Below are 14,194 nucleotides of genomic sequence, written 5' to 3' on the forward strand. Positions count from 1 at the left end.
TGGCTTTAGTCATAGCCCAAGCCCAAGCCCAAGCCCACCCAGCTGTGAGCCCTACTTGAGAGGGCGGCAGGTCAGAGCGCTGCCTTAATGCGTGTACCAGGCTTTGCAGCTGGGCAAAAGGCTGACACTACTTTCGTACGGTAAAATAGGTTTGAAATCATTTTGGTTAGAAGTGTGCTTATGGAGAGCAGATGCTTTGAGAATGATTGGGGCAGGGAATGTGCAGATGTGCTTTATACAATTGATGTATGTACATGTATGGATTGTGGTAAGAGTTGTATGAGCCCCTAATAAAATGCTTTAAAAAAAGAAGTGTACTTACATTCTAATGAAAGATTAACCATACTCTCAGAAAGGAGCCCCGCTCTCATACACTGCGGGGGGGAGGCCTATAAAACAGCACAACTACCGTGGAAGGAGGCAAGTCATTCCCTAATCCCACAACTGGGAATAGAAATACCAATCCCTCTGTCAAAAACCAAACTTACTGCCATCGAATACACACTGATTTATTTCAAGTTTCCAAGACGGTAACTGTTTGCAGGAGTAGAAAGCCCGGTCTTTCTCCCACGGGGTACTGGTGGTAGTTTCGAACTGCTGACCACAAGGACAGCAGCCCAACTCGTAACCACTACACCACCAGGGCTCCTAGTAATCCCTCTATTTAGTACACCCTCTACAGAACTAAGGACCACGCAATGAGCAGCTACGTGCACCACACTACCACCGCACTAGTCACAACAGCAAGATGGAAACAAACCGCATGCTGACTGAGGGAAGTATGGATAAACTCTGGTACAGACATATAATTCAATGCTGAGGCAGAAAACCAAAAACGAAGGGGGGGGGGGGAATCACTGGCATCGAGTTGATTCTGATTAATAGCTACCCTACAAGGATGGAGTAGAATTGCCCCTGTGGGTTTCTAAGACTGTGAATCTGTATGTGAGTTTGCCTCGTCTTTCTTCCCAGGGAGATTTAACATTGTTAAAAAATGATGACACTGTGATCATGATATGGATGGACTTGGACAACATGATGCTGAGTGAAGTTAGTCGATCACAAAAATACACTATATGAGATCAGTATTATTTAAAGAAAAAAAAATCAAGAAAACCTTTCATACCAAAAGAAGCAGACATTGACAGTTCCCACGGTTAGGAGGGGAAGAGAGGGGGAGGCAGTAGAAGGGTTAACTTGGTGAAGGGGAAGGTAATGCGCTAAAAGGGGGAGCAGGGAAACAAAGGGGTGGGGCAGGGGCAGGGGCAGGCACTGGGAGGTTTAATAAGTTGTTTGAGTTTTTAGAATGTGAAAATAATCATCTGGTAAGTAAACACCCATCTACTTCACAAAACCAAGCAGTCCTGGTGGCACAGCATGCTCTCGGTCCTGACTGCTAACCAAAAGGTCAGTCACTCGACCCCACCCCCACCCCCACCACTCTAGAGGAGACAGACTTCTTACTCAAAGACCCCACGGATAAGCTCTCATCATTAGTCCCAGGAGGTTCATAGGACTCAGAATCAGGGGAGGGGGAGCGGGGAGGGAGGGGGAGGGGAAAAAGGAAACTGAGCTGATTCCAGGAACCCAAGTGGAAGGTGGATTTTGAGAATGACGAGGGCAATAAATGTATACGGGTGCTTTACTCAACTGATGTATGTATGGGTTGTAATAAGAGTTGTATGAGCCCCCAATAAAATGATTTATTAAATAAAAAAAAAGAATCGGAATCAACTTAACAGCAGTGGGCTTTTTAAAATAAGAACTATGAAATTTGCTTATTATAACTTCTATAGTCAGACTACACTCTTGGTAAGCTGGATTAAAAACAGGAGAAAGTATTGTTCCTTTTAAAAAGTTGTTGCCATCTTTTTCAGTCTCACAAGTCCCTTTATGCCCTAAAGCAGCAGTTCTCAACCTGTGGGTCGTGACCCGTGGGTATCGAAAGACCCTTTCACGGGAGTCGCCTGATTCATAAAAGTAGCAAAACTGCAGCTATGAAGTAGCACCAAAAATTATTTTATGGTTGGAAGTCACCACACCATGAGGAACTGTAGGAAAGGGTCGAGGCATGAGGAAGGTTGAGAACCACTGCCCTAGAGTGTCTGAAAAAGGAATATAGATATTTGAAAGTTGCTACCCTGATGGCAAACACGAGACATAAAAGTCTACTCCTAGGGGGGAGAAAAAGCTGGGGGGAGAGAGGGAGAGAGAGAGAGAGAGAGAGAGAGAGAGAGAGAGAGAGAGAGAGAGAGAGAGAGAGAGAGAGAGAGAGAGAGCTAGCTGAAAGACGTTAAGGAAGGTTCTGGCCCATCATCGACCCACTTGGGATGCTGGGCGGGGCCAGTGGAGAAGAACAGCACTCGTCCTTACTTTGTTTACCTCCCTTTAGCAGAATCAACAGCAGACATTTGGGCCCAGAAACAACTCAACTCTCAAAACATTCACCTTGTTTGTTTTTGGTCAGCTGGAAGTTTTCTTCTCTCCCGGCCCAGATCCTGTCCATTCTCTCAGTGACCGCTGGTTGGGAACACGGTCTACAAACCCTTCAGCATACGTGTGGGCAAGCTCAGCACCAAGTGCCCGGCTGCCTAAATGAGAACTGGAAACTCGGTTGCCAGGGGCACAGGCTGCTGAGAACTACCTGGATCCCTGTGAGGCAACAATGCCCACTGATGACAGAACACTTGCCCCCACCCACCCCCAACCTCACCAAGAGACAACAGAAGAACTGTTGGGAAGACCGTTCTGCACCTGCACCTCCAGGAAACACTCTTTTGTGCCTGCGTGATGGGTCCTTAGACCTGCCCCAGTGGTCCTGTTAGCCCCTTAATTTAAAAATGACTGTGGCCTTGCCGTAGACAGGCATCCTGTGCACACCCCAAAGTGCTGGGCGTTCTGCAAGACCCCGTGACTTGACCCTGAGGTGCATCTGCTTATCATGAGGCCCCGAATCAGCACTCCAGTGGGGCATGCACTTTGAACACAAAGCACCAGTGTCCTCAATAGCCAGCATATCTAATGTCAGGGAGGAACAGTTTGAAGCATTCTTATGAGACAAACTGAGGAACTTAAAAACTGCTCCTCACAACTACTCTCTGTCCTTTTATCTAAGGCTAGAGGGCCAAAAAACAATTAATAAACTGGTGATTATGTTTATGACCCGAGTTTAAAGTTTATTCTTCACATAATAAATCACATTTTCAGGAAGAAAAAAAAAAGAATAAGTCCATTCTTATGCAGGAAAAATATCGTGAGGGGGTGTGGGGGAAAGAGGGGTAGGAGGACATATTCCCAAGTAAGCATGTAATTAAACATTTTTATGTACAAAAGAATATGAAACAAAGTCTACAAGATTTAGAAGAGAAACCGCAGGAAGCCCTCTTGTGTTCACAGTGGACAACAGTGCTCTGTTACACCCTGCCACCCTCCCCCTCCGGAGACCTAGAATGGTGATTTCAAGCCAGAGAATTGATGTGCTGGGACATGTCGCATTCAAGTTTTGTTCTGTATTATTAAATGATAAAGCTGAAGGTGGTAACTCATGTGACCCTTCTTTTTGTCACCATTGTATCTGTTCCGCTCACTCGCATGACCTCACTGTTTCCTAACAGCACACCCTGCGTGGTGCAGCCCCCTTCCCGGTGCAGCGCTCTTACCAGGACTGTGGGGCCGCCATCGTTCTCCATCTCTTCTGGATCCGGCTAGTCGCCAACCGCCATCTTCATCTTCCCCATTTTGTTCCTCTCTGAAGATGCGCCAATTCTCACTTTCTGATCGTATAAATTCATGCTTCCGCCCCACTGATGTTGGTCCACCTTCCTCAAAATTTGGTCTCCCTGTAAAGCAACAATGGTAAGTAAAGAAGTCTCTTAACAGACAGCATGAATCTACCTGCCTTCTCCAAAGGCACCCACTGCCACCCACCCCTCTTTGTGATTGCTGTTGTTTCGTCTTTCAAATTCCCCCCCATCCAGGTTCCAGAGCAGTTGATCGTCGTCATTGCCTGGCTGGCACCCCTAGTCCTTCTAGTCTCAGGGTTGTGGGAACGAATGTCCGTGTGGTCCATGAGTCAACTATCTTCCAACGGCCATCGCTCACTTCCTCCACACAGGGCTCTCACAACGCGTACACCTTAGCCTGCTGCTCCCGAGCACTTTTAAGACCCCAGTCTCTACTCACGGAAGTAGGGCACAGACTGTGGGCTACACTATGCCAATTGACGTAGGTAGCATCTGAGACTACGGGCCTAGAGACTCATTCCCTCCCACAGGACCTAGGTTCAAGAAACTTTCAAAACTCTTGACTCCCTACATCAGTGGAGACAGTTACATAGCAAAGGTAAATATCCATGCTCAAATCTCCTGTCAAATAAATGTTTAATGGGGGAGGGGAGAAATATTCCTACTTCTTCCTCCCATACCCCAAGTAATTCTAAACAAATGCTATGTGTACTGTTTTGTTTTTAAAGGCACACAGAGGAAAAGGAAACCTTTCTCCTGTAAGACCCTATAAGACACCTCTTCCCTTCCCCTCCTACCAACCACCTGACATTGCACCTCCAATAGAACCTCTACCAAACTCTCCCAGAGTCGGTGCTGCATATAAGCCACCCCTTGCTCATGCACACAGACCCCACCCTCGTGTCTCTTTGTACTCTGGTTTGGTTTGTACTAGACAGTGTTTTATGATAAACGTCCCATAGAAACACATCTTATTTTTTCTACTCAAATCAAGTGACCTATAAACTTCAACCTCTCTTTTATGCCAAAACGGATTCTAAACTCACGTGAGCACTCACACGTGACACTCTCACCCACTCACGGTGACCCCATGGAGCAGGGTGGAACCGCCTCTGGGGGGTGCCGAGGCCCTAACTCATTGTAGGTACGGAAAGCCTCATCGTTCTGAGGAGCGGCTGGTGGTTTCGAGCAACTGACCTTGAGGTTTGCAGCCCAATGTATAACCAGTATGCCACCGGGCCTCCCTCTTCATACATAATAGGTAGAGGTACCCCACAAATTGCTCTGGGACAGGATGCAAAGCTAAGCTCTCCTGCTCCATCCTCAAGAGGTCCCCTTCAAGTGAGTTTCTGGTAGACCAACTAATGTGGCACTTTCCAAAACCAAGAATCATCTTGGCTTGTGCCAAGGAATTCTTTAGGCACCATTCCACATGTGAGCTGACAGTAGCTGGAAACCTATCATAAAAAATTACGGGAGAACTCACGGACACCCTCCATTTACAATAGTAAAAGTTATAGTCTCCCAGGGAAAGTCAGCAGTCTAAAAGTTACCCTACCTGACATTCTAAAAAGGAAAAGCTAAGAGGGCAGTGAATTGACCAGTGTTGCTGGAAGGTTCAGGAGGAGAGAGAATAGTTAAAATTTAAATTTAAAAAAAAAAAAGCACCTGTACACTTTACATGGCTTACTGTGTCAATTGCACCTTAATAAAGTAGTAAAAGGTAAAAAGGTTACCTAAGTGAACTGCCCAACACCACATGGAACTATTAAATGGCACAGATGAGACACAAAGCCTCCTCTTCAGACCGATTCCACAAAGACTGAGTGCATGCTAAGTCTAACACTTGGTGATTTGGTGACAGACACATTCCACGCTTTCACAGGCTTAGAAGACCAGGCTCTGCCCGCCAGATGCTCTAGCTCAGAACAAATAGAGGATATATAAACTTTTCCAACCAAGTTCCTGGTACTCATTTACTCTTGAAGTGTAGCTATACCTATAGAAATAAAATGAAGAACTCCCCAAAGGTGCACAAAATTAATAATGGGCAATGACTTTTAAACCAACAACTGTCAGTCAGAAAAGACACGCATAACGGATGGAAGTCAAATCCTTGTTTTACACTCTTTCAAAAAGGAGTAAATGGAACAACGTAGGAAGAATGGCACTTAGGCAATGTCAAAAACTGGTTATTATAATTTTTTCTAATAGATGAAAAACTGAAAAATTAGTTATTAAAAATAGCAGCAATAATCTCACAACCTTAAAAATAGAATTCTATTTATCTGTAAGTAGGTTTTATAATTATTTCACAGTTGCAATCAGTATGCCTATTACTTTATAATCTTATTTTCATTGACAGTAAATAATTCTGATGATACAGTCCTTGCTGTTCAACATCTTCTACAACAGACTTGCCCAGTGCTATATGTCATTTGACTGTTTTTCTTTTTTTCTTTTTTTTAATTAAAAGATCATTTTATTGGGGGCTCTTAAAGCTCTTACAAGAATCCATTATCTTACACCAACAGCTTTCTCCCTCCCCCCCCCCCCGTTTCTGTTGTTCGTTCCCCCCAGGGGTTGGGGGGAGTATTATGTGTTGCTCATTGTCATCGGTTTCCCCTTCTTCCCCTCCTCTCCCCATCTTCCCCCTACCCTCCTATCGCTCTCCCAATTCCTGTTCCTGGATCCCTTGTGTCATGAGTTCTTATCTCTTATCTGTACCTGTGGTACACATGCTCCCATCTAGCCCTTAGTGACTGAGGTCATAACAGTGGGGGTGATGAAGCCTCAAGGAACCAGAGGAATGTTGTGTGTTTCATTGGTGCTTTACTGTGCCCTGGTTGATTCCTTGTGACCCTTCTGTGGGTCTACAGATAGGTTTTGGGTCTCTGTTTCGACCCCTCCCCCCTTGTTTTCAACAATATGGTTTTGTTAGTTTGTTTTGGGTTTCTGATGCCTATTACCCAATCCTGTCAACACCTCATGAGCTTTCGACAGCCAGGCACCATCTGCTTTCTTCACCACATTTGCTTATGCACCCATTTTGTCTTCAGCGCGAGCATCACAGAATGCGAGGTAGTTAGAACAAAAAAATATTCTTCGGTTGAGGTTAAGCAGAGGCCCAAAGTCCATCCACTATCTCAGTGTGTTGCCATATATATAAATAGGTGTACATAATACCTGTTTTAATGAACTAATGTTTTTACATAGGTACACACCTATGTTTATACCTCTCTCCATAGTTTTGCTTCCTAGACCTTCCTGTTTCCTTTTACCTTCCTTCTACCCCACCGTCACACTCGCCCTTCTTCTGCCTCTCAGGAATTCCTCTCAAGCTAGACTGCTGTTGCTCTCTGTCCTACTTGTTATTTAATATCATTTTATTGGGAGTTCTTTCAGATATTATAACAATCCATAATTCAATTAGATGAAGCATAATTGTACAACTGTTGCCACCATCAGTCATTTGATTTCTTGTCTGCTGCTTCCATGAGCAATGATTGAGGAGTCAGGAAAAACAAATAAGAACAGGGACTGTTAGGTATCAAAGTAGCAGAGGCCACTGGACCTCTACACAAGTACTCCCCTCAATGCAAGAACACTTTGTTCTAATAACCCGGCATTCAGTGATGCCCACCTTCCCTACACATACACAAGCAGCCATCTAGCTGAGAAGCAACAAAGTCCACATGGAAGAAGCACACCAGCCTGTGTGATCAGGAGGTACCGATGGGATTAGGTATCAGGCATCAAAAACCCAGAACAAAAAGTCCTATCAATGTGAATGAGGGGGGTTACAGAGTAGAGACCCAAAGCCCATCTGTAAATAACTGGACATCCCCTTACAGAAGGGTCACAAGGAAGAGATGAGCCAGTCAGGGCACAGTACAGCACTGATGAAATAATACAACTTTCCTCTACTTCTTTAATGCCTCCCCCCTATCCCCCACCCTCTCCCACTATCATGACCCAATCCTACCTTACAAATCTGGCTAGGCCAAAGCATGTACACAGGTACACTTAAGAGCTGGAAACACGGAGAATCCAGGACAGATTACCCCTCATGACCAATAATGAGAATAGCGATACCAGGAGGGGAAAGGGGAGGTGGGGGAAAAAGGGGAACTGATCACAATGATCTACATATAAACTCCTTCCGGGGGGATGGACAAAAGAAAAGTAGGTGAAGGGAGACAACAGTAAGTGTACGACATGAAAAAATAATAATTTATAAATTATCAAGGTTCATGAGGGAGGGAAGGAAGGAGGGAGGGAGGGGAAAAAATGAGGAGCTGATACCAAAGACTCAAGTAGAAAGAAAAAGCACATTTGTACATATGTTGAAATGATCGTTTTCAAAACATTTTAAGTACAAATGTGCTTGACACAATGGATGGATGTATGGACTGTGATAAGAGCTGTAAGAACCCCCAATAAAATGATTAAAGAAAAAAAAAAAGAACAGGGACTGATAGGAAGAAAAACATCTGGCTTTTCTACTTACACAAAGCTATAGAAAAATTCTCAAGCTACTGGAAACTTATACTGCGTAAAGCTTGGATGTTTATGCGATTTCTTGTTCAAAAATAATTTTTTGATAACAATCCAGAGCAGTACACTGTTGTTGTTGTGTATCAGAACACTGCCTGGTCTTGCACCACCCTCACAATTGTTCCTATGCTGGAGGCCATTGTGGAAGCCGCCATGACAATCCAACTCTTTGAACAAGTATGGCGAGAGGATACACCGCACACCTTTCTTGACTTTAAGCCATATAGTATGCCCTTGTTCTGCTCACATAATTATCTCGTGATTCATGTATAAGTTCTGAATGAGCACAGTCGGTGATATTGTTCTATAGCTTGAACATTCTTTTGGGTCACCTTCTTCTTTAGAATGGGCACAAATATGGATCTCTTTTCTTCCAATCAGTTGGGCAAGTAGCTTTCCTTCCAAATTTCTGGTATCCACGAGTAAGTGCTTCTGGTGCTTCATCAGCTTGTTGAAACATTTCAATTGTTATTTTAATTTCAATTGGTGTGCCACCACTTCTCTGTCAGCCTGTTGTGCTGTGATGCTGGAAGCAATGCCACTGGCATTCCAGACACCAGCCAAAGTGAACAGATCTCAGTGGAGCATCCAGACGGACAACAGACAACAAAGGAGGACACAGCTCCCCACTTCGAAGGAAGGAGCTACTGAAAACCCTATGTATGCACAGCACAATACCAAAAAAATTGGGAGTTATCAGACCAAGTTCTGAATTCTAGCTCTAGCTGTATACACTTGGTGGGGCTAGTGAGGGCATGTACTGAATAGACTCCAGTATAAGCCGACCTGAGTATCAGCCAAGGCACCTAATTTTACCACAAACACTGCATTAAAAATGTGCTGAAAAACTCGGCTTCTACACGAGTACATTCGGGTATGTGCTTAGAGGCTGGTGGTTCCGCTTACACAAAGCATAATCGACTACAGAGTTAATTAAAAACAAAAGCCGTGTTTCCACAAAGTAACTTATAAAAATTACAACTTATGTTTTGACATATTAAAGACTAAACAATGTGAACGATGGAATGAAATATGTATTAAATCCCAGTTAATAATAAATTTTGAATAAATTAAATTTTAAAAACACACAGAGACTACGCAATGAAATCATGAACATGACTTCTCTGGCAAACCAAGGAGCATCAGCCTAGTGCCATCTGACCTGCCAGCCACAACAGAAGAGCCAGACAAGCCTGCTATGCTTCTGGGGCCACTGTCCTTTACAGATGAGTACGATAAAAGAATTCATCAACTTTCCAATGAATTTCACTCTTCTCCTTCCTTAGGAAAAGGCTATACAGAAGTGCCATAGACTTACCAAAAAAGAACATAAACATGGCAATATATGAAACATCCCCCCCTAAAGTCGTATCATGTGAATATACCCACATAACCTGAGGGGGGAAAAAGAACTGAGCTCTCCAAAGGCTACTTCCTCCCAATCCCGTCTTTCCATAGCAATACCATTCCTAAATTCAATTACCCCAAAGGTAATTGAACCCTTCTCTATGAGCAGGGTACCCCTGTGTATTTTCTTCCACGGCTGCCTTCTTCTGAGGAACACACTGTTTCAGAGCATCGCTGTTTGTCCTTGGCCTTGCTGTTTGGAAGTGTCCACAACTTATTACTCTACTCTCCAGCTGAGGAGCCTCGTGCAGGGTTCCAGGTCTCTGCTGCTGGGAATGTGACAGAGGGGAGAGATAGACATTTCTCTGGGTTCCCTACCTCAGAGCGCCACTGTTGGATCATAAGGTGTGTTCCACTTTAGCATGTGCTCTCAAAGCCTCCTTCCAAGGAAACAGAACGACATTACCATTTGTCTGTCTGTTGTACTCAGATGTCTAAAACGCAATAACCTGAGTGCCTACTCTTTAAAAAAACCACACACACACACACACACACACACACACACACACACACACACCACAATTAGGGACACAGAATTGGAAACCAAGAGGACTCAGTTAGCACCTGCCCTGCAGGTTCACAGTCTAGGAGCAGGCATGGAAACAAATGCCTTGATATATAGCAGGTGACAAAAGACATGAAATGGCTCATCTGATCCGTATCACCCCCATGGAGCCAGCCATCATTTTTTTTTTTTTCATCTCCACTGAATCTGCCAGGAGGGTGTCATCTGGAGGGTCCCACAGCTGAGCAGAGCCCAAATCAGAGACAGAGCTAAGTGTTTTGAGTTCCTACATCTACTACTATGGGGCTCACATCCCCTCCATCATTTTTGGCAGCTTACTCACAGATGACACCAGTGGAAGCAGCAGGAATTCAGATAAAACCTGTGATAAGGATTGAATGTCAAGGGTTTGAGCAGTGGTTCTCCGCCTTCCTCATGCCGGGACCCTTTCATACAGTTCCTCATGTTGTGGTGACCCTCTCTCCCAACCATAACATTATTGTCGTTGCTACTTCATCACTGTCATTTTGTTACTGTGATGTAAAAGGGTCATTCGGCCCCCAAAGGGGTCACGATCTACAAGTTGAGAAGCCCTGGGTTAGAGCTAGGTATATATAGGTTTAGGGATAGTGCAAGAAGTGATAACATCTGTGCTAAGGATTAAGAGTTAAAGGTTGGAGTCAGAGTTGGGTTTAAATGTAGGGTTAGGGTCAGCAGGAAGAAACGACGTCTAAATGTAACCAGCAGAGGCCACAGGCCATGGTACATCTTTTGAGCTCACCTTCCTGAAGAAATGTTCTCAAAATGTGTACCCCTGACACCAGACAAGACCAACTTACTATAAAAATTTGACTCTAGAAATTACTTTGAGGGAAAAAATAAGGCTTCAACCACTGTCTAATAAAAAGCTCATTCCTAATTACTGCTAGTGTAAGAGGGAGGGCAGATGGAACACTAGAGGGGGAGCGAGGCAGAATTCTTACATCCACTTGAGAGGCCTGGGCTTGATTCCCTACCAGTGCACCCCACTCCCCTTGTCCAGACTCGCCTGTCTGTGGAGGCCTGCATGTTGCGATGATGCCAAGCAGGTTTCAGGAGAGCCCCCAGACTAAGACAGACTAGGACAGACTAGGACAGAAGGCCTGGGGATCTACTTCCAAAGACCAGCCTATGAAAACCCCATGGGACCCAACAGCAAAAAACCACCAATGATGACGGTGACAATACAGGCATGCACTGTGCACAGGCCACCTTGAGTCAGGGGCTGATTCAACAGTGGCTCACACCAATAACAACGACTCACACAACTAAAAATCACACCACGTGAGAAAAGCCACCACCCGGCAACAAGAGCCAGGAGGCAGAATGCCGTCCTGGGGACCTAGGGTCCCTGCCCTGTGAGAGTCCCTAGACCCAGAGCACAACTCATGCCAAGAGCCAGGGAGCACTCTAGGGCATGCTGGGCCTATAAAGGCTGAAAGGCCAAAGGTGTCCGAGAGCCAACAAAGGGGGAGTTGGGACTTCTGCCTCCTGACTGGGAGAGAACAAATTTGCTTATTAAACTACATTTTAAAAATCACACTGCATGTTAAGACTTGCTCTAATACGTTAAGATAAATCCTTTATAATCTAAATGGTTACAGTAGATTTGGGTGAAGTGCCAAGGAGAGTGGAAGAGCCCTGATGGCACAGTGGGCTAAATACATGGGGCTGCTAACCACAGGGTCAGCAGTTGAAAACCCCCAGTTGCTCCTCAGTGAAAGATGAACGTTTCTACTCCCATAAGGAGTGATAGTCTGAGCAACCCACGGGGCAGTTCTACTCTGCCTACAGGGTCACTGTGAGTCAGACGTGATGCAACAGCATAGGTTTGATTTTAGTCATGTAGCGTATAATTTGAGGGTCAGGGGGAAAAACTGTACATTCACATATTACTGGGCATTGTCCCTTTTGAGTCTAAAAAATGCTAGAACTCCATATGACTAGGGGGAATGAGTGTGGGACAGCCACATGACCCTTCTCAGCACTCAAATTCCCTGGCATGGACGGCATGACGGCTGCTGTTAGGGACCATCAGGTGGGTTCTGACTGGTCCTGCATCACCCTCACAGCATGACGTGCGCCCTAGCCCACTGCACCAGCCACGTTAGCAAACCCATCTCTTTGAGGGCCGACTCTCTGACTTTTATCAAGCATGCTGTCCTTCTCCAGGGACTGGTCCCTTCTCATAATACATTCAAAGAACATGAGAGAAAGTCTCGCCCTCCTCATTGAGGCTCTCCCTCTTCCAGGACACATCTGTCCACACTCTTCATCAACATCAGAATTCAAAGGACGTCCCTTCTTTTCCAACACTGGAGTGCCATACCTTCCAGCTGGCCCTTAAAAGTGTATCTCATGAAGTCATTTACTATACTGCTGTCTACACTGGGTTCCGAACATGTCGTCCGTGAGCAAGCTGTAAAGCTGGAACACATACATACATACTCTGCTGGCACGCTCCCTGCTACCATGTCCCCTCCACCAACGGGAGAGAGTCTGAAGCTTTGGTCAGTCTTAAAAGGTGTCTTTGATCTCCAAAGGGTAAAGAGCCACACATTCAAAGTGCATTTTTCCTCAAGGAACGGAGGGTGCATTATGTAGGCAGTACCTTAAGGTACTATTTCATGAGCAAACGATACTACCTACATAATGCACCCTCCGTTCCTGCATCGGGAGTAATTAAAGATGTCTAAAAAGTGCTAAAAGATGTATATGAAACACATGTAAGCAGATCCTCGATGTTTCTGCTCAGATGAGCTCAATCTGCCCAGGACTCTCCAAAACCGTCACTAGTCACTGACGCGTGCGTGCCGCGGCACTGCTGTGGCAGGTCTAGCTGAGCGGACTTCCTAAGGGGAGAGAGCAACGGAAGGGCACCTGTGTGCGTGTTTGACTCCCAGCCAAAAATGGTGTTTATGGAAAACTTCAGATGGAGCTGAGAGGCACTCAGCCAACAAAATCTACAGCTGTGAGACTTGGAGCTTACAAGTGCCCAATCGCCAAAAGCAAAAGTGGAATTATGGGACAGACTTTGAAGCTTGTTTATGTGCAAATTTGTCTAGCAAGTGGTTTTGCACTCCTCAATTCAGACACACAGTCTCTGATCATTTTCTACCACGGCCAGAAAGCAGTGGGAGGGACCGGACAACCCCCCGGGGGAGAGGGGGTGACAGTCACTTCTCCTTTTCCACCGGATGACCAGGAAACCAAGCCCCTCAGGGTGGGTAACTGGACGGTCAAGTTCCACAGAGGTTCTCCAGCTCCCTAACCACATTTAGTCCAGTGGAAGCCACATTTAGTCCAGAGAGGGGCTTGGCCCTTGCCACTGAGCCACATCCCCACTCAACAAGGGACGCATGCGCTGGCTAGTCTGCGGGGAACCTTTTCACTTGGGTTTCACCACCTAGGGTGGTGAAAGCATTTCAGCAAGCACAAGTAAACCCAGGCTTGCCTCGCTTCCTGGCACTCTGTTGCTGTCGGGGCCTGCACAGCAGAAAAGAGGCTCAGATTCTGAAGGCAGGTGCTACAGGGTTCAGAGACAAGTGCCCACCAGACTGAGAAGCTGACAGTGCTGTGGTGAAACAATGTGAAATTGTTCACAACATATCTGTATGCAAGCACAAATAATCCCATGCTTGCCTTGCTTACTGAGGAAGCCAGAATTGATGCCAACACTGTGGCTTATTTTATGTGGGGGGGGCTTGGGCCACAGGTATCAATTTGCTCTCAAGGGGAGAAAGGTCGGAAGGAAGGTTGGAAGCAGGAGAGGAAGGTCGGCCACGCAAGTCACTTGAAACTGTGGGTCCCCGAATCGGGACTCCATGGCTCAAGTGGGCTCCTACTGGCACACGTGTGGGAACAGAGCCACCTGAAGCCCGCCTGGCCTCACAGGACCTCGACTCACTCGGCTCTGCCCGCTCGTCTGCATCCTTGGCTGGGA

General features: G+C 45.7%; 1 protein-coding gene across 3 annotated transcripts in view; it reads right to left on the minus strand.

Moving 5' to 3' along the window:
• Positions 1-14,194, minus strand: part of GIGYF2 (GRB10 interacting GYF protein 2) — a 105,480-nt gene that overhangs the window by 30,598 nt on the left and 60,688 nt on the right. For all 3 annotated transcript variants that reach the window (XM_075530348.1, XM_075530346.1, XM_075530347.1), the window contains one exon: positions 3,660-3,839. In XM_075530348.1, coding sequence (XP_075386463.1) covers positions 3,660-3,839 — 180 coding nt within the window. The remainder of the gene's footprint in view (positions 1-3,659; positions 3,840-14,194) is intronic.

Source organism: Tenrec ecaudatus, chromosome 13 (assembly GCF_050624435.1).
Source record: "Tenrec ecaudatus isolate mTenEca1 chromosome 13, mTenEca1.hap1, whole genome shotgun sequence".
NCBI classification, from domain to species: Eukaryota; Metazoa; Chordata; class Mammalia; order Afrosoricida; family Tenrecidae; genus Tenrec; species Tenrec ecaudatus.